This window comes from Delphinus delphis, chromosome 4 (genome assembly GCF_949987515.2).
Source record: "Delphinus delphis chromosome 4, mDelDel1.2, whole genome shotgun sequence".
NCBI classification, from domain to species: Eukaryota; Metazoa; Chordata; class Mammalia; order Artiodactyla; family Delphinidae; genus Delphinus; species Delphinus delphis.
In genome coordinates this window covers 70,014,632-70,039,443 of record NC_082686.1, presented here as the reverse complement: position 1 = coordinate 70,039,443, position 24,812 = coordinate 70,014,632, and the positions used below count along the sequence as shown (strand labels likewise).

General features: G+C 48.1%; 1 protein-coding gene across 1 annotated transcript in view; it reads left to right on the top strand.

The window, feature by feature from the left end:
• Positions 1–10,153: 10,153 nt before the first annotated feature.
• The window catches only part of ITGB5 (integrin subunit beta 5), a 111,473-nt gene continuing 96,814 nt past the window's right edge, over positions 10,154–24,812 (top strand). Inside the window, exons 1-2 of the mRNA XM_060010797.1 lie at positions 10,154–10,311; positions 19,712–19,797. Coding sequence (XP_059866780.1) covers positions 10,242–10,311; positions 19,712–19,797 — 156 coding nt within the window. The 5' untranslated portion in view covers positions 10,154–10,241. The remainder of the gene's footprint in view (positions 10,312–19,711; positions 19,798–24,812) is intronic.

Here is a 24,812-nt window from a genome sequence, read left to right as displayed (position 1 = left end):
ATTCCTTGCTCTTGTGCCAGGGAAACATGAATGTTATCAGTTCACCCTTGTTGCACATTTGCATAATTTTTACTGGATCATTAGAATCATACATTGTTTCTTTCCAGTGGCCCTAGAATAACTTAAGAATTGAAGTAATGTTAATGTCATCTTAATGATGCATAAAATTTGGTACAATTATTCAGATAATCAATGTTTTATTTAATGGCTTTCCAAAATAAAAAAGAAGATAAATCAATTTGCATTGAAAAATTCATCATTTTAAGTTTAAAAAAAATGCCACCAGTGGGAGATTTCTAAGATCATCAGCGTTTATGAGGTGATCAAGGTCTGGCTGGATGTTTTAGAGAATGAGGTTGGGAAGAGCCCTGGGGCACAGTATGGGGAGCTTTTCTTCAACCTCCAGGTTGTGACATGTGTGCACTTTTATTCAAAGACAAAGCTTGGAGCAAACCACAAAGGCTTCATTATTCCTGCAGGCTCAGTAACATTTTCCGAGCCCACAATCAGAACATGTGGTCTAATAAAAGAATTCTCTCCTGCTTCCAGATGACAGCCAGTTTGAAAAAACAACAATAATAATAGTTAATATATTATGGAGTATTTAATATAGGCCAGGCACAATTCTTCCTTTCATTCTCACAATAATTGTGAAGTAATACTATTATTACCCTTGTTCAATAGTTGGGGAAATGGAGGCAAGAAACTTGCCCAAAGTTTTATGGGTAGTAATTAGCACAGCCCTCTGTCATTTAATGCTAAAATATTAACGTATGTAGGATATTTCGATGGTTCGTAGAGACGATGAGACATATATTTGAAATGAGAGTGTCCTATGTTTACTAGGCCTGGTGCCAGATCTTCCTGGAGTGTATAGGTTAATGGGCCTTTATTACCCAAAATGAAAAATTCTGTCCTTACGTCATTGTTCAGATTTCAGAACATATTCTCTCCATTAAAGTAATTCATCTAAAATCATCTGCAAAATGCCTGCTGTGCATTACCGATGGCCCCAGCTGTGGCTGTGGCTTCCCTCTCTGTTTGGGTGCGGGGCCTCCAGTTTCTCTCTAATGAAAAGTCTCTCTATTCTCTCTCTGCCCGGCTGTGGTATCCTGCCCATTTGTGGTGACAGAGGAATCCTTGAGGCTTCTTTCCTTATGCTGGAAACAATAACCTCCTGACAGGGTCCAAGGTCCTGCTGGGTTGACACTGAACACCTCCAACCCCCACCCCTGCTTAGTGCCACCTTTATCAGCCAGTCCTTCTCTGCTCCTGAGCTTCTGGAGAAAAACCCTCTGTCTTATTTCTCTGGTATGTAGAAGGTCCTCAACAAAACAAGAAAGAATGAAGGCCCTATTTCAGTGAAGTAACATCCTCGAGCAAGGAATATCCTGGACTATGGAAGCAAAGAATAGAATTAGGGCAAAACAAGAGAAGTCTCCAGATTATAATAGGGTCGATTGTCCAAATGTCTATTTGTAATGTCACTTTTGAGGTATTTTGTTTTTAAGCTTAGTCCATAACAGAAAGCCTCTCTTAGCCAGCCCTAACCAACCAGCTTTACCATTTTCTCGAGAGGAATTAACTTATACAATACCCTCTAAGTTGTACGTAATTCTTATTCCATAATAGAATGTCTATCATTTTAAACTAATCTTTTAAAATTTTCTATTGTTATTATTCTAAGTCTCAAGCTTAAAACAAGACACACACCCCAGAAGGGTCAACACAAATAGACATTTGGACAGCGGACTGCATTATAGTCCAGAGACGTCTGTCCTTGCTCCTGGGTGCTCCTCAGGAGCCCTCTGCTCTCCTGTACGTGGCGATCCAGGCTCCTTCCTGCTACGGCTTCCTCATTTTGAACATGTTTCTCAAGGTCACACTGTACTCATCTGTATCAATCTACTAGAAAGGGAAAAAGCGTGGAGGATCACGCAAGAGAGATCTTTATGGGTCAGGTCTGGTGTTAATACCTCTCATTTTTTCCCACATCACATTGGCTTAGAACTTAGCCACATAACTACACCCAACACACCCAGGGAGACAGAGGAATATAGGAGAGCTCCATGTCCAGGAAGACCAGGAAATGGGTGCTTTGTGAACAGCTATCCCGTCTCTGGTCCTCTCCCTCCCTCTCCCTTACAACATGATGTCACCCTTCAAGATTCTGCATAAATATCACAATCCCATCCCTAACCTAGAGCAGTACCTAGCACAGAGTATACACTCAATAAATATTTGTTAAAAAAATGAGGCATTCCACAAATACTTTGTTTTAAATTTATTTTATTGAAGTATAGTTGATTTACAATGTTGGGTTAGTGTCTGCTGTACAGCAAACCGATTCAGTTATACATATACATATATATTCTTTTTCATATTCTTTTCCATTATGGTTTGTTACAGGATATTGAATATATTAATAGTTCCCTATGCTATACAGTAGGACTTTGTTGTTTATCCCACAGATACTTAAGCGTCTACTCTCTTAATTCTCAATTAAGTCAGAGAGTCAGTTGTGCCATAAGCAAGTAATTTCAAATTCAACTCATCTGATAGAGGAAGGACCAAGCCCTTTGAGAACGTGGAGGAAGACATTCTATGAAAATCAGTTCTGGAAGGCTTGAGCTGGGTATGGAAAGAGGAGTCAAGTTTACTAGCTGGAAAGAGCAGGAACCATGACCCTCTATGGAGAAGAAACACGACGTGCAAAGGTGAGAATGTGTTTGTGAGGATGCGTGTTGGGGCCAGGCTCTGAAGGGCCTTGTGTGTTGCATAATCATCTGATTCCTGGTGTGCTGGTCTTTCAGTTACACCAACCATGTGCCCTACCTGCTTCTTCTGAAGAGAAGGCTGAACAGCTGTACCTAATAAGGCATTCACTCAGGTTCTGCCTTCTTGTGTGGAGACAGTTGCAATGCCCTCCCTGGTCTCCTTGGAAGAAGGGAGCCCAGCTCTCTCAAGTTATAGTTTGCAGGTATCCTGCTTTGGGTCTGGCTTGGCTTTGTCCTTCAGCTACACTTGGAAAACGTGATTGGGGTGCCCTAGTCTGGAGAGTCACAGATCTCCACAGCTAACTACACTTCAGCCTACTGACCTAAGGGTAAAAGGCCCTGCGTTTGCTGTTAATTGTGGTTTGGGGATGAATGTTACAAGGGTAGCTATAAAGCATGGGGCTCCATGTAATGAAAGGTCCACTGTGCCCCTGGATGGCCACCCTGTATAACATAACATGACTCAGAAGAAGAGTGGGTCAAAGCTGTCACCCTAAGAAATCAGGTGGGGACCCAGTTTAGGAAGTACAAGCCAGATTCAATAAATAGTTATTAAATGCCTACTGTGTGCCAGGTATTTTCAGATGTATTTGCTAATTTAACCTGCATGTAAATATTTTCTGAAATGATCACAAATAAGACGAATTATGAGAAAACATTGCACTTTTGAAAATATTAAGATATACTTCTTTTAAGTACACTCGAATTAAGACTATGTCATAGTCATAGTGAAGATCAGAGTTCCATTCAAAATGAGGCAGCTGTGATAGAACAGAAAGAACTGTGGACCTTGGAGTCAGGAGATCTTGGCTCTGTCACTTATCCCTTCTCTAAGCCCCAGCATCCAAATGGGGAGAATGAGGTATGTTTTACAGCATTGATTTGTACTGTAAATACCTGATTGAACTATAAATACCTGGCTGGACTCCATTCTCTCTGAGTGTGGGGACTTTTTGAACTGTGCTTGTCTTTGTGAGGAACTCGGAACCTATACTCCTAGAGTTATATTACAAAATATGATGGCTTCTAAGCTGGGGAGGGGCCTACACCTGAGCAACGAGGCTCTTAGCTCCTGCACCTGAGCTGACTGCTATGCTAGACTGAGAGCAGAACTCCCATGAGATGAACTCTCAATGCTGCCAGGCTGGCCAGCTGTGGTTCCTCCCTACATTGTCTTGACTTCTAAAGCCAAGTGTGGCCTCTAGAAGGCTTGTGAGTCTGAATATTGAGTTGACCCTCGGAGGAACCTCTGGTGGGTATTGCAGGCATCATGTTTTATTGTATCGTCTCTGAAATGCTGGAGCGGATAGTGGCCTATCTCCACTGAGGCTGGGGAAGTGGAAACTACCAAAGAAGGAACTTAGGTTACATGGAATGAAGAACTCGCTGTGATTGATGATTAAATAATCAGAGTCGATTAGCCAGGGAGGTGATGGGGGATCCTTGGGACATCCCTTAAAGAGGTGAAATGGTCATTTTCAGAGTCTACTCCCAAGACAGGCCCTCACAATCTTCCCACGTAGTGAATGTGTTCAACCCAGTCCTGTATCCTATTAAAGGGCAGTAGTTTTCTGAAGGACAATTTTTAGTTGGTAGAACAGGTTATGTAAACCAGAGCCTGCTGCCAAGTGCCAAACGCATTTGAGTTCACAAGCAGTAATTATAGAGCCAGCTCCGGCATGGACCAGATCCTTTGCTTTCCAGCTGAGCGAACTGAGGTCCAGAGAGGGGCAGGTAATTGCATGGCTGCTCAGCTAGTTGATAGCACTGAGGACCGGAACTGAATTCTTCTGAGTCCAGATTTATAGTTTTCCTCCACCAGCAATTAAATATGAAGAGCTATAGTCTACAAAAGGTGCGGTAGCTCCTGTACACAGGCTGAAGTTGGGTCCCGGGCTGGAGGCTTTTTGCAGGCCTGTTGGCCCTTGACTTCTGCAGACCTGGTCCTTCAGCAAGCTGCTCAGCTTCCACTCCCCCATCACACCCCCAAACCTGGCCCCCAGAAAGGGGTAAGGGTCAGAAGCTTGTCCTACCTTTTGAAAAGCTGTTGAATTCCTAGCTCCAGCGTTGTCTGAAGGACCACTGATAGAGCTAAGACAAGACAGAAGAGAAAGGCAAGATGAAAGTGAGGGGTGACACGGAGGGGACTGTAGGTGAAAAGGAGGATTAAAAAAAAGTGGGGGCTTCGCTGGTGGCGCAGTGGTTAAGAATCCGCCTGCCAATGCAGGGGACATGGGTTCGAGCCCCAGTCCGGGAAGATCCCACATGCCGCGGAGCGGCTAGGCCCGTGCACCACAACTACTGAGTCTGCGTGTCTGGAGCCTGTGCTCCGCAAGGGGAGAGGCCGTGACAGTGAGAGGCCCGCGCACCGCGATGAAGAGTGGCCCCCGCTCGCCGCAACTGGAGAAAGCCCTCGCACAGAAACGAAGACCCAACACAGCCAAAAATAAATAAATAAATTTATTTAAAAAAAAAAAAAAAGTGGTACTCAAGTGGCCGAGGGCAGAATGCTAGCTCAGCCTCCAAGAGCATTCCCAAGTTCCCACCGCTTCCTTCTGCTCTTCAGATATCTCCATCCTTGCCAGCGTCTATGGTGTTCACTTCCCTCTATCCCATCACGCTCCCCTCATTCTGTGGCATTTCTTCCCAGGCCACATCTGCATGGACCATACCTGTTCTGTGCTCCTTCCCCATTCCCTACTCACTCGTTTCCTGGTATTTATGCTAGAAGTCTCTAGATATGATTAAAAAGGGGTATGTGTGTGTGAGTGTGTCTGTGTACTTGTCTTCATTCATTGTACTTTTTAGTTAAATAACTGGAAAAGCATCTGTGCCCTTTAGGTGGTGTAAGATAACTTCTAGGAAAAGAGAAACAAATTGTAATGGCTTTGCCAGAGTGGAAAAGGGGCATTTAGAGGAAGACTCTAGCAGTCTCCTCTGGGTCTAAGCTCTACAGACAATTTTAAAGAAAAGTTTTCTAAAAAGGAAAAAAAAAAAAAAAAAAAGGAAAACATATGCCAGAATTCATTGAAAAATATCACAACTTTTACTGTAATTTTATTAATGGACACTGTTTTAAAATATTTCAGTTCATGAAAGCTGGAAAACATATATTCCCTCCAGAATATATAATCTTAAAAATATTTTCAAAACTAACCTTTGAAAATTGGTTACAGAAAGATATAATTCATGAGCGTTTTCAAAATTGATAATTCTATGAATAGAGAGGTTGAAAGCACATGACTTATGTATCGAGGGTGTGCCAGCTGCTCCATAAATAAGGTTCAAATGTTTGCATGTGCTTCTCAGCTTCAGAGAAATGGTACATTTCTATGACTTACATTTGTACATTAAAAGCAACAACAACAAAGAGAAACACCTTTCCTCAGGGTTGAAAATTTCCATCAAGACTTGTTTTGTATTCCGTCTCTCAATATGAAATTCCACCCGTCTCAGCTGTGGCATGACCACGATGTCCATGCTTAACCCCAAAATAAACAAACAAAAATTGCTGAGAGATCTACTATATGCCAGTTAACATAATAGGCTATTTTCACCAAAATGGAACCCGCTGTGCTCACCATGGCCTGTCATCTGCCCATCTCCTGTGTTCATCCATTATGTGGATGGTGCAATTAGGTCTGTCCTTGGCCGTCCCGTATGGGCTGCAAACTCTGAGGGCTGTCATGGGGAGTATTTTTTCCTAACCAACACCATGTCCCATAGGGGGAGAAAAACCTATAAAGAACATTTTCCTATAAAAAAGAATATAATTTTATATTTTTAAAATAAAAAGTTAGGGAGTTCCCTGGTGGCCCGGTGGTTAGGATTCCAGGCTTTCACTGCCGTGGCCCAGGTTCAATCCCAGTCAAAGACTGAGATCCCACAAGCCGTGCAGTGTGGCCAAAAAAAAAAACAGTGAAAATTAACATTAAAGAAAATTGTATACATGTTTCATAGCCCTATCAATTGCTGCCAAAGAATTTTATAATATTCTGTCATCAGGGTCATTCATTTCTGGCACTGTGACAAACCCCAGGCATGACTATTAAAAGCAGAGTAAATTAAGAATATTACCTAAACTAAGGTGAATACTGTAGGGTTGTTGTCTTTTTCCCCTCCGACTTTTTTTTCCCTGCATATTACATTGCAACTCTATATCAGTAAAATATTCTTGACCTGGATTAGAGATTGAATTGCACAATATGACGACTCATCGTGGGAGTGAATTAGCATGTAAATCTGACTTATGAAATAGAAAAGTTTTAACTCATCCGATTTCAAGTTTTTTTTAAATTATGGTAAAATACACATAACACAAAAGTTACCATTTTAATAATTTTTAAGTGTACAGGTCAGTGGCATTAAGTATTCTCACAGTGTTGGGCAAACATCACCATGATCCATTTTCAGAACTTTTCCATTATCCCAAACTGAAACTCTGTACCCATTAACTACTAACTTCCTGTTTGCCCCTCTGTCCAGCCTCTGGTAACCTCTTTTATCCTTTCTGACTCTATGAATTTGCTTATACATAGAATCATACAATATTTGTCCTTTTGTGTCTTGCTTATTTCACTTGCATAATGTTTTCAGGGTTCGTATGTGTTGTAACATGTGTCAGTATTTAATTCCTTTTTAAGACTGGATAATATCCCATTGTAGGTACATACTGCATTTTATTTATCCATTCGTCTGCTGATGGGTATTCGAGCTATTTCCACCTTTTGGTGACTGTGAATAATGCCACTATGAATGTGGGTGTATAACCATCTGTTTGAGGCCCTGCTTTCAATTCTTTTGGGAGTTGCGAGATGGAGTTTGTGCATCATATGGTAATTCTATATTTAACTTTTTGAGGAATTAATCTTATTTTAAAACTAATAAGAAACATAAACTTCCTCTGGGTTATCTGTGTTCAAACCTTGAGATGCAAACTCAATGCAACCAGCAGCCTCCTTGGGGCCCAGAAGCTCAGCAATGATCAGAAATGGGATGCTGTGGAGGCAGCCACAAAGGGAACTGTTTCAGTGGCTGTGGGAAGCACCGATGGAGGCCATCAGTGCACGCTGACTTTGCCAGTCAGAGGAAGTCAAAGCATTTAAAAGGCACTTCCACTCTCCAGCTTAGTACAAAGAATGAAGGATGACGGGACAAGAAAAAGCCACAAACCAGAAAACAAAAGCTTGGGAGGAATTAGAAGAGCCGTCTATCATCTCCAGCCTAGTTCCCAGATAATGGAATGTGGAAGAATGTTGTCATCACTTGGGATTCTGCTGTTTATGGCAGGTCTGGGCAGGTTGGAAACCGCCAGGTGGGACAGGAGGAGGGCAGATTGGGTTGCAGCACTTTCCAGGTGCAGTGCAGGTAAACAGGGGTGTGTGTTGGGTCTGCCCAGTAAAGCGCCATGTTGGGCTGGGGAAGGTGATGCACAGATCAGACAACACAGGGCCTAAACTTAGAGGATGCTTGATAAATGCAAGATTTGTTTGTCCTTATCAATGCAATATTTACCCAGTTTCTGCAACTTAACTTTCCTTGCATCTAATCCATCCATCACATCCCTACCAGAAAAATCTTAAAATCACCACTTGGCTCTGACACCTCCCAGTTCAAACTCTTTCACCGGCTGCCCATTAGTTATAATCGTTGCCTCTCAAGCTTGGATAAAAGTAGCCCCAAGGCCATTCTGCTGAGGCAGAAAGACCCAAGATAAACCTGGGGCAGCCCCTGCAGCACAAATTTCACTGGAAAATGTTTGGGGACAAGCATAACTCTTACATCAGAATGAACATGGGGAATATTTAGAGTACGATGACACTTCCATGGAGTTTAAGCATAAAACACTGTCCTTCAAGTGGAATTTGGAGCTTGGCCTCTATGCACACGATGCCACAAGGATAAGTTCATTTTCTCTGGCAGTAGGGCACCACCCTGGTAGAGTGTGGGGTGGGAGTGCACAGTTAAACTCCAGCTCCCTAATCTGGGCAGTTAGAACTAATTGCCCACTCAGAGCCGTCTTGCCAACTGGTTCCTGACGTGCAAAGTTCAGATCACTTTGCTCTTTACTGCTTACTGCTTCTGTTTTTAGTCGAAGCATTCTGCACTTTTGGATAATGCATCCAGCTCTGTCACTTCTCCTGGCAAGTTAACCCCTTTGTGCCTCAGTTTTCTCATCTGGATAACAGTAGGGTTGTGGGGAGGATTTCGTGAATTAGCAAGGTAAGTATTTACATTTCAGTGCCTGGCTAGCTGTGTGCTTTCTGTACTGTACGTGTTAGGCATCCTACTATTATTTCCTTCTATTGGTACATGAAGGCTGCCTCTTCTGCTGCTGCCTATAAACCATTCCAGTCTTAACCCACTCATCGTGGCCCAGCCCAAGCCCACGCCCACCTGGTCCTTTGCACGTGCTGTTAGAGGAAGCTCCCCACCCCCGCCCCTTACAGTCAACTTTAGAACCAGCTCAGGTGTAAAGGATAAGGTGAAAACCTGAGCATCTGTTCTTCAGTTTATTTGTTCGGCTTCACGGAAACCGCCAGCGTATCGACATAAGAAAAACGCAGAATAGTGACATATTGGCCAGCCTCGAATCCGCGTAAAGGGCAAAACTTTAATGAGGGAGGGAAAAGTGCGTTTTGTGTGTGTCTCCACGCCCCACGTGCCCTCACTTCCCCACAGAGCACGTCGCGTCGCGGTAACACTCGCCGGTGCCTCCGTCCCTCCGGCGAGCACGGCTTCGAGAGGACTAGACTGCCACGGCACGATTCCCCGCTCCCCGCCCCGGACCCGCTCTCGCTCCTTAAATCCAGCAACCCCAAGTATAATCTCGGCTCGCCCGTGGAGCGTGCCCCTCCCCCTTCCCGTAGCTGCTAGGGAAGCCGGGCCAGACGCTACCCCAGGATTTCGACCCCTGCCCGGGCCGCCAGGTGCGCCGGAAGCAACTTGCACCTGGATGCCCTCGGCCTCCCGTGCTGGCCGGTCCCCGGGAGGGGCGGAGCTCGGCCCGCCCCGCCTCGCCGTAAGCTGACCTTGTGGCAGCCGGGCGGGGGCCGGGACGGGGAGAGAAGGGGAGGAGTAAGGAGAGGAGGAAAGTGGAGCCCCGCGGGCCGGAGGGAGGAAGAAAAGGGAAGGGGCGGAGGCGACGGGCGCAGTGTACCGGCGCGCGGGGGAGCCTCAGCCGGCGGTGCGTGCAGGAGCCGGAGTCCTCCCTGCACAGAGCCGCCCGCCGGGACCGTCCCGAGCGGCGACACCCCGGGCGTCCCGGCCGGGGAGCCGGCGCAGCGGCGGCCCCGGGACTCGGCGGCAAGCGCTGCGGGAGGGATGGTGGCGGCGGGGCGCGGGCCAGCGCAGCCGCCCCCGCCTCCCGCCAGGCCGCGGCCCCCGGTCCCCCGCCCCCGCGCCCCGGCCGCACGTCCCCGCGGAGTCCGCCGCCCGCGCCGCAGCTGAGCCGGGCGCCCCACCATGCCGCGGGCCCCCGCGCCCCTGTACGCCTGCCTCCTCGGGCTCTGCACGCTCGTGCCCCGGCTCCCAGGTAAGCCGTGCCGCTGGCGGTGCAAAGAAACTTTGTGGCGCACGGAGCCGCCCTTGGCGTCTCGGAGGGGCAGGGCCCCGGGCCGTTGTCTGAAGGTGGGAGGCATCCTCGGGGCACTCTCAGGTGGCGAGCCGCTGGGGACGGCCCGGTGGGGGGCTTCCGAACTGCGTGCGCCACCCCGCTCGCGGCCCGCCGCAGCTCCGCAGGGCGGTCGTCGGCCTCCAGTCCCCTCCCGGGCGAGGAGGAGCCTTCCTGAGTAAACAGCCCTGCCCGTCTGCTGACCCAGCCCGCGAGCGCCCGCGCCCATTGCGCGGGGAGGGCCGCCGCCAGCCCCGCGTCGGGATCTGGGCTCTGCACTCCCGGCACAAAGCGGCCCTTGTGGCCGGCCGGGGGCGGCGGGCTGCTGGGAGGCGCCGAGTGATGCCACCGGTACCCTGGTCCCGGGGAGACGAAGGGCAGCTGGAGGCGCGTGACCCGGAGTCTTCGCTGGAGCCAAAGCGTGGGGGCCAGGGCTACTACTCCCGAGGGCTAGTCTCCTGGAAACGCGGGTGTTCAGGCCCTCGTAGCGAATCCTAGAGTTTCACCGCGCCTAGGCCAGCCGCTTTCCTTTAAAGATGTAACCCCCTCTTTCCTCCCCCAAGCCCTCGCATACCCGAGGAGAGACCCGCGTCCCAAACCACAGCCCCACCTGGGAACCAAGCCCCAGCTGGAACATCCCAATCTGATTCCTTCTGCCTGGCTTTATCCCGGAGTTTACAAACACTCCGTACAGCACACTCCCTTAATTCTGGAGGATTGATTCTGGAACGGAGGGCAGGGGGTGTGCAGTTGCACTCGCGCGATACTGCCCGGGGTCGGCGGCTGCGTGAGGAGCCCTCAGTTACCTGCTTTAAGTTTTCGGAGTTGGGAGGGGGCTGGATGTGGCAGTTGGGAGGCCACAGCAGAGGGATGCTCTGTTGGGCGCTGGGGCTGCCAGGCAGATGAGCTACCGCCATCCCATCCCCCCTCCCCCAAACGCAGGAAGCTCCAAACTTTCTCCTTTCCCGTAGGAGATAATTGTGTTGGGGTGCTCGATTCACTTTCAAGCCCGAGATTCTCGATTGCTCTCGTGAAGCAAATGTCTGGCTGCGAGGGAGGGAAGGACTGTCCCCTGCCGTGTCTCATTTACATGAAGGCAGTGGAGGTTTCTGTCTGAGAGAGAGGAGAGGTCTAGGCAAACAAAAACTTTCTTCAGGGCCTAATTCAAAGTTATTACTGTAGCAGGTTTCTTTTTTCACTCCAGAGCTTGGGGTAGATCACCGGTTTCCAAACACCCATCTGGCAACCAGTGCCCATTGCTGATGTTTTCATGGGTCCCCAGGGAAAGGCAAAGAGAAGGATGTATCTTGTGTCACACACAGGAGTATATCATTGCCAACAGCCCCCTGCTTCCCAAGGACTGTCCTTTAATTTGAAATTATGTCTTTTTTATTTTTGGTGGGAAAACTTTTTAATAATTTGTAATGATAATAGAGAGTGGTTTTCATTTTGAGCAAAAGAAAAAATCTGGCAATCCTATATACGTTCTACCTTCACTTTTTGTTTTCTTTTTAAATCATAATGATCCTAATAATCTGTGAAATCCAAAAGTTTGGGAACTGCTGAAGGAGATGACTTCTTAGTTTCCTTACAGTTTGACATTCTGATTCTAGTAAAACCTTAAATACTTCCAGTTGCAAATAATTCTTTCAATACATTATTTTCCATTTGCGTTGTGATTTCTGTTTTTCCAAGTTTGTATACATCTTTCATCTGTGTGTTTAATCCAGCAGGAAATAGACTTCTAATTTGAGGGGGCTCACTTCAAACAAGTCCCTGGCAGGCTGACAGCCCCCATCCCAGGGTTATCTGCTCTCCTTATTATCCCCTTGCCGAGGGCCTCCAGACAGGACCCGAAGATATGGCCTTCGCACATAACCAGGGAAGGGTTTCTCTGGGGTGAGACCCTTGATCTTTGCTAAGAAGGAGGGAGGAGTGTGGCATTGATCGGGCTGCGGAACTGGAGTCATGTTTGCTATCATTGTTTATTAAAAGGAAAAAAATCAAATGTTCTTCTGGTGAATGTCCTGCACGTTAGAATGCTGGAAATCCTAGGAGAGCCCTTTATCCTATTTACTGCACTCCTCTTGGCAGCACTCCCTCCCCCCATGATTCCGTGGTCTATGCTGGGGCTGTTGGAATTTGGCCTTGGGTTTGCAGCCCTCCTCAGGTAACCAGGCAAAGGTTCAGAAATGCAAACAGGGGGTTTGGTGTGTCGGCTGCTGTTTACCCTAGGTATTTACACTTTAGCGCCATCATCCTTGAATTAGGGGGACTTTCAATAAAGGGGATTGAGGCAGAAGAGGGCAGGGCCTAATTAGCTCTAATTAGTATTCCTCTCCTGCTTGTTCTCCATGCTTATTTAGCTACTGAGGCAACGGAGAATTAAAATATCTAAGTAGTTGGCAGAAGGCCCTTCGTGCCTGCCTACCCTGGTAACTACTTTTTCTCCTCCAGCGAGCTCATGGAGACGTTCTGAGAAGTTTTAACATCGTGTGGGACGATTACACAGTACTTAAACGATGGTGCCCCTTTCACGTGGCGGTGTGCAGCTGTGTTAATGGGGTGGGGTCGCTTCACAGGTATTTTCAGTTGGTCGGGGCGGAGGGCTGTGGTGTGTTTTCTTTCTTTCTGGTTGGAATGGGAGTAACGGCCTTTCTAAATGTAAAGGAACACTTTACTTATAGGTGCCCATTTGTCGGTGAGGCTGCCGCTTCTGTCGAATGCAGGGTTCGATTACTGGGCCACATGGTGAAAAGTTTGCTCCCAGACAGGCCTTGACACCTCCCCTGTGGCGGATGCTTGAAGCAGGGCTGTAGAGTGCCCCTCCCCACCTCCAGGCTAGCTCCCTACCCCACTGCCCCCCAGAGTTTTTCAGAGATGGTTGCTTGTCTCTTGTAGAGTTATTCTCAACTCTCGCTCAGAGTGATCCTGTTAAAACTCAAGTCAGATCGTGTCGCTCTGCTTCAAACCCTCCAGTGGCTTCCGGAAGTCTTGCCAGTGCCCTGCCAGGCTCTCCATGAATGCCCCCTGCCCCCCGTGCCTCTCACCACTTCCCCTCATGCACTTCAGTCCAGCACCGAGGGCCTCGTTGTCTTCGAGTTCAGCTGCAGGCCTTCCCTCTGCCTGGAATGCTCTCCCTACAGATCTCTGCACGGCGGGCCGCCTCCACACCCCCCCACACCCCCCAGCCTTTTCTCAGTGTCTCCAGCTCAGCCAGAGCTGCAGCCTCCTGCCCCACATTCTTCCTGTCTCCTTGCCTTCCTTGATTTTTCTCCCTAGCACTTATCACCATCTAACGTACTTCCTTATCTGGAGTATCGTCCATCTTCTCTTCTGAGCATTGTGCCCTCACCAGGACGTAAGCTCCGTGAGGGCAGGGAGCTTTGTCCGTTCTATTTGACACTGTATCCTCTGTGCCTAGAACAGTGCCTGACTCATACTTGTTGAATGAATGGATGAACACGAGTCTTGGTACTGTGTGTGTGTGTTGGAGGCGGAGTGTCCCGTCCTCACCTCCTTGCCTCCTCCTACAACTAGCTTTGAGGTCAGGGACTATGCATGTAACTTATTAGGAGGAAACATTCATTGTTGTGAGGGAGAGAACTCATTTGAGTGTGTCAAGATTTTTTGAGCTGGAATCTATGATAGAGGCCGTTTAGTCCACCCCTGGAATTGTTTGCAGGAAGATGCCGAGGCCAGGAAAGGTTAAATGACTTGTAGCCAATAAGTGACAGAACAAGTACTTGGATCTTTCGTGCCAGGAAAGCCTTTTCCTCAGCCCATGACTCCAGCCCAAATGTTCCGTCCTCTGTGAAGCCTTGTCTGCATCCCTCAGATGGAGCAGAGTTGGCCTCTCCTTCCCTTGCTCTCATAGCATATTCTGTCTGGTAGAGAGACTGGGGGCTGCCTCATCTGCCACGTGGTGAATTGCCGGGTCTCACTTACCTTTAGGTCCCTGATACGGACACAATGATTGGTCCTCAGTTGAGTCCTCCCCACCCGGCCACTCCTACCATGGTTTCAATGACCTTAAAACCCTCAACTTCCTAAACATGTAAAACAATTTTAGTTACAGAAAAATCGGAGAAGGTAGTATAGAGAGTTCCCGTATGCCCCACTTCCGGTTTTGCCTGTTATATTTACATCTTGCATTCATCTGGCATATTTGTTACAATGAATGAACCACATCAATACGTTATAATTAACGAAAATCCGGGGCTCCTTAGTTGCGGCGTGTGGGATCTAGCTCCCTGACCAGGGATCGAATCCACATCCCCTGCATTGGAAGGCAGATTCTTAACCACTGTGCCACCAGGGAAGTCCCCAGTTGTCTTTTTACAAATAAATTTTTGAATAGGTAATATATTCACATACTTTTTAAAAGCATAACAAGTGTAGGGTGAGAGATCTCTTTTCCATGCTTGTTGCCCGTTAGTCTGGGGCATTGCCCCCACCCCCTTCCCTGCTCAGACCATCCCTGTCAGTTTCTTATGGATCCACAGTGTTTTCTGTACATTTGTTACAAATCTCCCTCCCCCAGTTTTATTGAAAGGCAGCACTAAACACACTGTTCTGTATTGCCTTTTCTGTTAACTTAGCGATAAGTGTATCCGAGTGAGCTTCATATCGGTGTGCAGGGAGTAGGGAGCATGCACATTCTTTTTTAAAGCCACGTAGTATTCTAGTATTTGAATTGGTGTTTTAAAAAAAACAAGTCATATCTGTAAAGCCGACGTTGTTGCGTGTTTTTGCAGATGTCTGCTGTTCAGAAAGGCAGTAAAGATATAAAGAAGACAGATCCTTCCTAGGGCGTATTTACACTTCATGGTAACATCTTTAGACTGATGACTCTTTAATTGCTAGAATCAGCACTGGAAAGACTTTGTCACACGTGGGGATTGTGGTTCAGGGCATGGGAAGAGGCACTCCAGTGCCTTACCACTTCCCCCCCGCCCCCCGCAAACAAGAATGATGAAATGTTTTTATTTTCTGTTGTCTTGAAAACAACGAGTAAAATGTAATTCGGGTTTGTGTTTCTCTCACCTAGCTGGAGGAGGGTGCAGGCAGGAAGGGATGGATTAGGAGAAACATTTCACGCATCTTGAAGGAAGAATCGGCCGGACATGGCGGCTGCCTGGATATGACTGATGACAGGCAAGGATGAGTCAATGAGTTTGGGAAGGAGACAGTGTTTTCAGATGATGGTTTGCAGTAAACCCCTGGCTTCAGAGACATTAAGGGCTGCAGGCAGTTGACATTGAGCTGGAATGGTCACTGTGCAAACAGTAACCAAGAAAAGTTGTGGCCACTGTCTGGGCTGCTAGCATCTATTACCATGACCTAGACACAACACTCTGACATTTGTGAACTGCAGCTGTTTTAACGTTTTTTTCATTGCTTCCTTCCTTTCAAAATGCTATTGGTGCCAAGTGACTCATCCAGCCAAATCTAAGCTTACTGAAATATTAATAGGTGGAAAGAGGAGAGATGCCAGAGGGAGTAAGGCTGGCACCGTGGCTCATATCAGCACACAGTCTATGCTTCTGGTTCCCCGAGTTCCTGGCTGCTACCTGGTCCCTGGCAGACTGTGAGCTCTTGGGGAGCAAGGCCTGGGTCGTTCATCTCTGTATCTCTAGCATCCCCTAGTCCAGAGCTTGGTGTTTGGGACATGCTTAGAACAGGGTTTCTTGAATTTTAATTTGTCCCAACAGCAACCTAATTTTATTTTTATATTTAAAATAAATTTTTAATTTTTATATGATTGTAAAAGGTTACTTTCTATTTACAGTTACTACAAATTATAGCAATGTGATTTTAGAGGAATCATTTTGAGTGCAGGGAAACTACTTTACTATATTGCATGTGAATATGTAAGAGTAACAGAAACAATTAAGGATGACAAATATTTTATAGTTGTTCAGTATGTTTTCATACCAGATGCCTGTCACATCCCTGGAGCCTCTTCAGGATTACGTCCAAGGTCTTTCGGGCTGACAAAGCAGAAGACCAGAGCCCAGTCTGATATGGGTCAGAACGGAGGAGCCCTTAATGCTGTGAACCTGAGACCCCCGACCCAAGGTCCCAGAGCTCAGTGATGAGGCCCTGCTATTTAGAAAGTGGTGTTTGTGAATTTATGTTGATTAGGGCAGAGACATAAATGAGACATCCAATCTCAAATTCCTTTCTGACTGAGGGCCTGTTGGACTTCTCTCCTCCAGAGGACCCTGGAGCGCACTGGTCACATGGCCTGCGTCTGGGATGGTGCAGGGATCCCCAGGCAGGTACCCTACATGGGCACTTGCCGACCAGTGCCCCTTCTGTTTTTTTTGTTTGTTTGTTTTTGTGGTATGCGGGCCTCTCACTGTTGTGGCCTCTCCCACTGCAGAGCACAGGCTCCGGACGGGCCGCTCCGCAGCATGTGGGATCTTCCCGGACCGGGGCACGAACCCGTGTCCCCTGCATTGGCAGGCGGACTTTCAACCACTGCGCCACCAGGGAAGCCCCAGTGCCCCCTTCTGACCTCTTACTTGTAGACTGGGCTCCTTCTTTCAAGTCACTCTTGTTTTCTCATGTTTTCAACTGTAAAATGAGGTGACTTGATGAGCTCATGCTAAAGCATTTCTAGCTCCAGGGTTCTGCAATCCCATTATTTTTATAGAAATGATTTTATACATCAAAGCAAATGACATGCCACAAGGGCCTGAGTGTGTATTTGATAAGGTTGAGGAGAGCAGAAGAAAAGTCACTTTCATTCTAGTTTTGATTTTTTTCACCCCCTCAGGTAGTGGTTTCTGACAGGTAAGGAGATTTTTTTTTTTCCGGTTATCCACATCTATTTATTTAATGTCAATACTTCAAGCTAAGTATTCTGGGGAATATTTTTTCTTTTAATTGAAGTATAGTTGATTTACAATGTTGTGTTTATTTCTGCTGTACAGCAAAGTGATTCAGGTAAGGAGATTAGACCAAAACATTGAACTGGCATTTTGAAACTTTTCCTGCCATCATTCTCTTTTTTAAAAGGCTTTTTTATTTTATTATATTTTGTTTTATTTTATTTATTTATTTATTATCCCTCCCCTCCCCCCTTATCCCTCGGTAACTATAAGTTTATTTTCTACATCTGTAACTCTATTTCTGTTTTGTAGATAAGTTCATTTGTAGCCTTTTTTTAGATTCCACATATAAGCGATATCATATATTTGTCTTTCTCTGTCTGAATGACTTTACTCAGTATGACAATCTCTAGGACCATCCATGTTGCTGCAAATGGCATTATTTAAAAGGTGTTTTAAAAAGTGCCTATCTGAACGTCTCCAAGTGAGTGGATTCATTTTAAAATGAGAAAGGAGGTTGTCAAGGCGGACAGGAGGCAGGCAAGCCCAACTTCCCCGTGGGCTGGATTCTGAGACCTTCTTGGTGAGTGTTTGGGACCTGGAAAGGACTCTACCTCCTGAAATGAGGCGTGCACCGTGGTTGGTCCCAGCTTGTTTCTTCTGGAAAATGTGTTCTGGGTCCAGTACTGCACCCAGGAGGTCCTGCTGTAGGCCTGGCAGTGAGATTGTGGTCCCCCAGCTCCAGGGGTATGAGGCAGGGGCCCCAACAGGGCGATGGCTGGTGGGGAGGGTTCAGGTTGGGGTCTCTGGCTGGGGAAAACCATCATTCTCGCCCTCTGTGGGCTCCCAAAGCTGCCCTGCCTTTCCTCCTAGCACCTCAGGTTCCATCCCAGCTGCCGTTCTTATCCCAAATGGTATTTGTTCCCTCTAGTGTGGGGTGACACAGTGCAGCTTCCTGCGTCACCCAGTTTCTGAGGATTTTCACTGCTAGTGACAAAGAAGAAGCAGAGAGTTAAAATGAGCAAATTAGGGAAATGTTACAGTTTTAAGATGTCTTACAACCAATATTGTTATGTTGTTTTGTGGAGCTAGGGAATAGTCTCCGCCTCCCGGTGTTTTCTCCTCCACTCTCTCTTGTTAATCTCGTTGACTCTTTTTTCCCCTTTATGGTCTGATCCCTTCTTCCTGGGGCTGGTGGCCCTGGGTTTTTCTTTTTTCTATTTATCTGCTGTGCCCCAAGGCAGTAACCAGAAGAGACCAGTGGGTCTGTTAGTGCTGTGAGGACCAAATAAAGTTATTTCTGTTCAGAGAAAAACCAACCAGTTCTGCTCTTGGTCAAAAGAAATCTGTCGGGGATGTTTCAGAAAGGAAGACAAAGAACTGGATGCTAAGTTTCACCAAGAATGTCTTTGCTGTTGGGGGTGGGAGCTGGAGGGGGGGGTAGAGTGAGGTAGGGAGGTGGGCGAGGAGAGGGGACAAGGGCTTTAACCTCAGTACCACAGTGGAGCCTGCCTCGGGAGGCCCCTCCCCATATGAACGGCAGAGGGACAGGGGGTGGAGGAGGTACTGGCCTGGGCTTGAAATAAGTGACTTTTATAGCAATAAAGAAGTTTCCTTTTAATCTTAGTTTCTGATTTTATTTAAAAATCAGGGATGGATTTTGAATTTGATCAAATGCCTTTTTATTACCTCCTGAGGTGGTATGTTTTTTTCTTACTTGACCTACTAGTAGATATATTGAATTAATGGATTTCCCATATCTTAAGCTGACATTGTATTCCTGGGATGTATTCTTTTTTTTTTTTTTTTTCCGGTACGTGGGCCCCTCACTGTTGTGGCCTCTCCCGTTGCGGAGCACAGGCTCCGGACGCGCAGGGTCAGCGGCCATGGCTCACGGGCCCAGCCGCTCCGCGGCATGTGGGATCTTCCCAGACCAGGGCACGAACCCGTGTCCCCTGCATCGGCAGGCGGACTCTCAACCACTGCGCCACTAGGGAAGCCCTGGGATGTATTCTTCTTTAAGGGCTGTGCTCGCTTCTTTTGGTACACTGGTGTGACAGTACCTGATTTAGGATTTTCTTATGCCTGAAGAAGATCGATCGGTTTTTTGTTTTTTCTTTCCTTTTTGTACTATTTTTGTCATTTTGGCTGGACTAAGTGTAAAGGGGCCTTGTTCCCCCTCAATGAGGCAGGACCTGCTGTGTTACTGGAGAAGGCGGTGGGAACTAAGTGGGTGCAGCGGAAGGAATGGGAGTTGCTAACACAAGTGTGCACGTGGTGGGTGCTTCAAAAACTGTCAGTCTTTAGCTTTGGCCAGTGAGCCTTCGCCTGCAGTTAGCACAGGGGCCTTGCACTCCTCAGCCTCGCGGAGGTCCCCTGGTAAAAAAAAAAGGAAGTGACTCCTCGTCCCACCCCATTCAAAAGCCTCATTAATAGAGGTTACGGCCAGAAACTAATTGGTGCATCTTTATCTTTCTTTGAAGGTCTCAACATATGCACTAGTGGAAGTGCCACCTCTTGTGAAGAATGTCTGCTAATCCACCCAAAATGTGCCTGGTGCTCCAAAGAGGTATGTGGGAGGGGGAGGGGAGGAGTGCGGTGAGGGGGTGGGGGAGGGCGTGGGCTGCACCACAGCACACAAGTTGACTGTGCAGAAAGTGTGCAGATTCTGCGAATTGCCTCTTCCTCTTTCTCCCAAGGCGATGACGAAAAGAAAAGCTACATTTTTATAAGTTGGGTCTCTAGGTAGTGTTGCATGTTTTAATCCTGTTTGGGGGAAGCAAGGTCTTCCTTCCCTTTTGTGGGGGAACCAGTTAGGACTCTTGTATAGTTTTCTGCAATTTGGTAAAAGACCTGAGCTTGTGAACTGAGTCTGTTGCATAACAATTTAAAACATGCCTGGGTGGGTGGCCTGTTGGTGGACGCCAGTCATTGTGGAGTGGCTTGTCTGAGGATGAACAATATGAACTGGCCTCTGTGAAATGATTTGATTTGAAAACAATGGCTGATGTTTCTTCAAACCCTATAGGAAGGGATGTAAGTTTGGGGTGGTGGTAGGCATATTGCTGTCGTAAAGCAATACAAATACCAGTGCTTGGTGGGCTCATCAGGAAATATTCAATTTTAACCCTCCTGTCTTGGGGGAAATTTCTGGGTCACTTTTCTAAATTGTTAGAACCATGGAGCACAAACCCTCTCTGCACTAGTACACCATTAAAGTTATTCTTAAAAGAACCCAAGATTTGCCATTTGGGCTGCCTCAGCCTCTGCAGTTCAGTGTGCGTGCCTGTCAGGAGGAGCAAGGATGGCTCCTGGGAGGCCAGACCTCATCGCCATGATGCAACCCCAGAAGTCTAGGGACTCCTTTAGCCTCTGATGGCTAAAAACAATCGTGTGGGGACCCCCTACTAGATGCCGCACACTTCGTATATCGTATGTCTAATCCGCACGACAGCTCTGTCGGGTGGGTGGCAATACACCCGTTTTACTGATGGAAATCTCAGTCTCAGAGCGGGGAAGTGACTGTTTCAAGGCCACACCATTTTCCAAAGCTAGGGTTTCAGTCTGGCTTCCTGGACTTCCGAGCCCAGGCTCTCTCTTCTAGGCTACACTGCCTCTTCCATGTGACTCTTCTAGAATTTTTTCTAGTAGAGAGTAAGATTACTAAACAAGCTACTTTGAGAGAGGACTCTTCCCAACATATGAACCCCTCGTATTTGTGCTTAATTGTACTGTCTTTGTTATCAACTTTCTTTAAAACCTTTCACTGGTTCCTTATGACCTGCATGACAAATCCAAGTTTTGTAGCCCCTGCCTGCCTCCCCACCTTCATCCCTTGCTTGCCCCCAAGACTTTAGCCCCAGGGAATGACTCGAAGGTCCCCAGAGAGTCCTGACTGATGAACACCCTCATGGTTTTCCCTGTGCTGCTGCTTCTCTTGCAGGGCCTTCCTGGCTTTCCCCTCCTTTCCCTGACCAACACCTTGTCTTCAGTTTTCAAGAGTTAGTTCAAGGGCTTCCCTGGTGGCGCAGTGGTTAAGAATCCGCCTGCCAATGCAGGGGACACGGGTTCGAGCCCTGGTCCAGGAAGATCCCACGTGCCATGGAGCAACCGAGCCCGTGCGCCACAACTACTGAACCCGTGCACCACAACTACTGAACCCGTGCGCCACAACGACTGAAGCCCACGTGCCTAGAGCCCTGCTCCACAACAAGGGAAGCCACCGCACTGAGAAGCCTGTGCTTCTCACTCAATGAAGAGTAGCCCCTGCTCACTGCAACTAGAGAAAACCCACGCACAGCAATGAAGACCCAACACAGCCAAAAATTAAAAAAAAGGAAGTTAGTTCAAGACTCATCTACTCCATGAAAACTTCCATGGTTTTCCCCCAGACACATCTATCTGTCCACCCAACCATCTATCCATCCATCTGTCCACCCAACCATCTATCCATCCATCTGTCCAACCATCCATCTGTCCATCCATCCGTCCATCCATCCATCCATCTGAAATTAAAATGTAAGCTCCCTCCACCAGAATGTTATGGCAGTGGTTTTATCTGGTTTCTTCACTGCTGGATCCCCCACACCCTGACTGGTGCCTGGCACATAGTAGTTGCTCAGTAAGATTGATGGAAGGATTTCACTGAGTGGCTGTTTATTACGTGTCTGCACGTACAGGCCATGACCACCTCTTTGTCTCCCCTGTAGTCCGTCCTCCTTCTGTCGCACTTATAGCCTCTTATTCTGTGCATTTGTTTTCATGCCTGCTTCCAATTAAATCATCATCTCCTTGAGAATCTTTGTCTTATTCATCTTCAGATCTGGCCAAGAATCTGGCAGGAATTCATATTTGATAAAAGAAGCCTGCTAAAAAGACATGGAGTTAGAAAACGAAAGTTTAAATCTCAGTTTTACCATGATTTATTGTCACTTTCTTTTTTTTTTTAATTTTTTTTTTTTTTTTTTTTTTTTTTTTTTTTGCGGTACCCGGGCCTCTCACTGCTGTGGCCTCTCCCGTTGCGGAGCGCAGGCTCCGGACACGCAGGCTCAGCAGCCATGGCTCACGGGCCCAGCCGCTCCGCGGCATGTGGGATCCTCCCGGACCAGGGCACGAACCCGTGTCCCCTGCATCGGCAGGTGGACTCTCAACCACTGTGCCACCAGGGAAGCCCTATTGTCACTTTCTTGGTATGTAAGATGAAGATGACAGTTCTCACCCTCCAGCATTTTGGGAGTACAAAATGAGATCAGTTCATGAGAGGGCTTGTGGCTGGGACCGCTAAGTAACCAAGCCTCCTGAACCTTGTCATCTACGGATATCTTCTAGTGGAATGTGGGCAGTGCGATTAGGAAGCCGGGCTGCATTGTCTACTTTAGGTCTCTTCCGTTCCTGTGCTAGTACTTCCCAAGTCTGACGTCCCAATCCTGGTAGTGACTGATGTTATCTCGCGGAGCATATCATTGTCCTGGCCCCACACCTGGGCTCGCTCTGTGCTTATAGCCTCAATCTTGGCTGAAGAACCTCCTGTGCTGCCTGCCTGGGAACGCGGCTTCCCATCCTCTTGGGAGGTGAACTTTCCCCGTGGCCTGAGTGTGTTTCAGAGAGCTGGGTTCGGGGCATTCAGGAATAGTTTTGATCAACCCCTGCCTCTTAGCAAGACAGGATAAGTGTGGCCGAGTGCCTTAACAGTGAATCCTGGGACATCAGCACAGAAGTGAGGTTTCTGCCAAGAACACACGACCTGTGTGCGCTGGAGGGCTGGTGCCGAGTGGAGGGCCAGGTCCCTAACTAGTGTGTTCCCGTGGATGCTGATCCGCCGCTAGCCACCCTGGGGCTGCATACCGCCGCAGATTAACCCCGAACACATTCCATCAGGAGCCCGAACACATTCCGTCAGGAGCCCGCCGCTCCAGATCCCACAATGGCTTCCTTATTTATTTGGGGTGGAGGTGGGGACGTCTTGCTCTGCATTTAACACTGCTTGGAGCCTAATTCCATCTCCTCTCCCCAGTCCCCCCTCTCGTCCCTGTATTCTCCCACAGGTGTGGCGTTTGAGTCAGCCAGTGCCCTCACCGCCGCCCCCCGTCTCCACACTTCATGCTGGTTCTGTCTGCCTGGGTCTGCTGTATGGCCCCGTTAACCTGGCTCTCCTGTCTTCCTTTTCTAACTGGCTTAATTTTCCCTGGTGGCTTTAGACAAGGGGTCCCCAAGCTCTGGGCCACGGACCGGTACTGGTCTGTGGCCTGTTAGGAACCGGGCCGCACAGCAGGAGGTGAGCGGCGGGCCAGCGAGCGAAGCTTCATCAGCCGCTCCCCATCGCTCGCATTACCGCCTGAGCCATCCCGCCCCCCCCATGGAAAAATTGTCTTCCACGAAACCGGTCCCTGGTGCCAAAAAGTCTGGGGACCGCTGCTTTATTATTTTTTTTAATGTGTTTGGGGATATTTAAAAAAATTTTATTTATTTTTGGCTGTGTTGGGTCTTCGTTGCTGCGTGCAGGCTTTCTCTAGTTGCGGTGAGCGGGGGCTACTGTTCGTTGTGGTGCGCGGGCTTCTCATTGCGGTGGCTTCTCTTGTGGCGGAGCACGGGCTCTAGGTGTGTGGGCTTCAGTAGTTGCAGCACGCGGGCTCAGTAGTTGCGGCACACGGGCCCTAGAGTGCACGGGCTTCAGTCGTTGCGGCGCATGGGCTCAGTAATGGCGCACGGGCTGAGTTGCTCCGCGGCATGTGGAATCTTCCCGGATCAGGGCTCGAACCGTGTCCCTTGCTTTGGCAGGTGGATTCTTAACCACTGTGCCACCAGGGAAGTCCTGGCACCTTTGCTTTAGACCTTACCCTCTGGCTTCAAGACCAGAGTTGCCAGGCTCTCCCTTACCCTAGATGAGGAAGTGGAGGGTATGCTGCTGGTCTTTACCACACAGCTCAGCCCCTGTCTCCTGTCCTTCATCACAGCCCTGGGCTGTTCTCGGCCAGCTTGAACACTTCCTGTGCTGTTTGTACTGCACGGCATAAAACATACAGCAAACTCTGGCAGCTTATTGTCTATTTTGTCCTTCATGTTTTAAAAGTAGACATTTGTCTGTGCTCCAAGAGAGTAAGTCTCACAACCCAGCTAGCTCTGAAGAGCCGTGTGCGGGGAAGAATGCGTGTGAATGCTTTTACGGCAAGGCCTCGGGACAGCCCATGTTATTTCCACTCACATTTTCTCACCTGAAACCAGTTACATCCCTCAGCCTAAGTGCAGTAGGAGCTGGGAGACTTCATCTAGCTGTGTGCTGGGGAGCAAGGGGGAAGGGGCTTTGTGGACCAGCAGCCTGTGCCAGGGGCAGGGAGGCCAGCGTGCTGGACAGAGGACAAGGTTTGGGGAGAAGTGGGCGGGGCTGAAGGACTGGCGTGTGGTCCCCCCGGCCCTGCACGGAAAGAAGGGTTGTGGGAGCCCCGGTGGAGGCAGAGGCAGACAGGGCGATGGCACTCAGGGTTGGGGGTGAGGGAGGCTCTTGAGGTGTGAACGTGAGCCAACCTGAGGCCATGTTGCTGTGAGCGGTCCAGGCTGCTGTGAAACCAGAGGGAGAAGGAGCGGGCA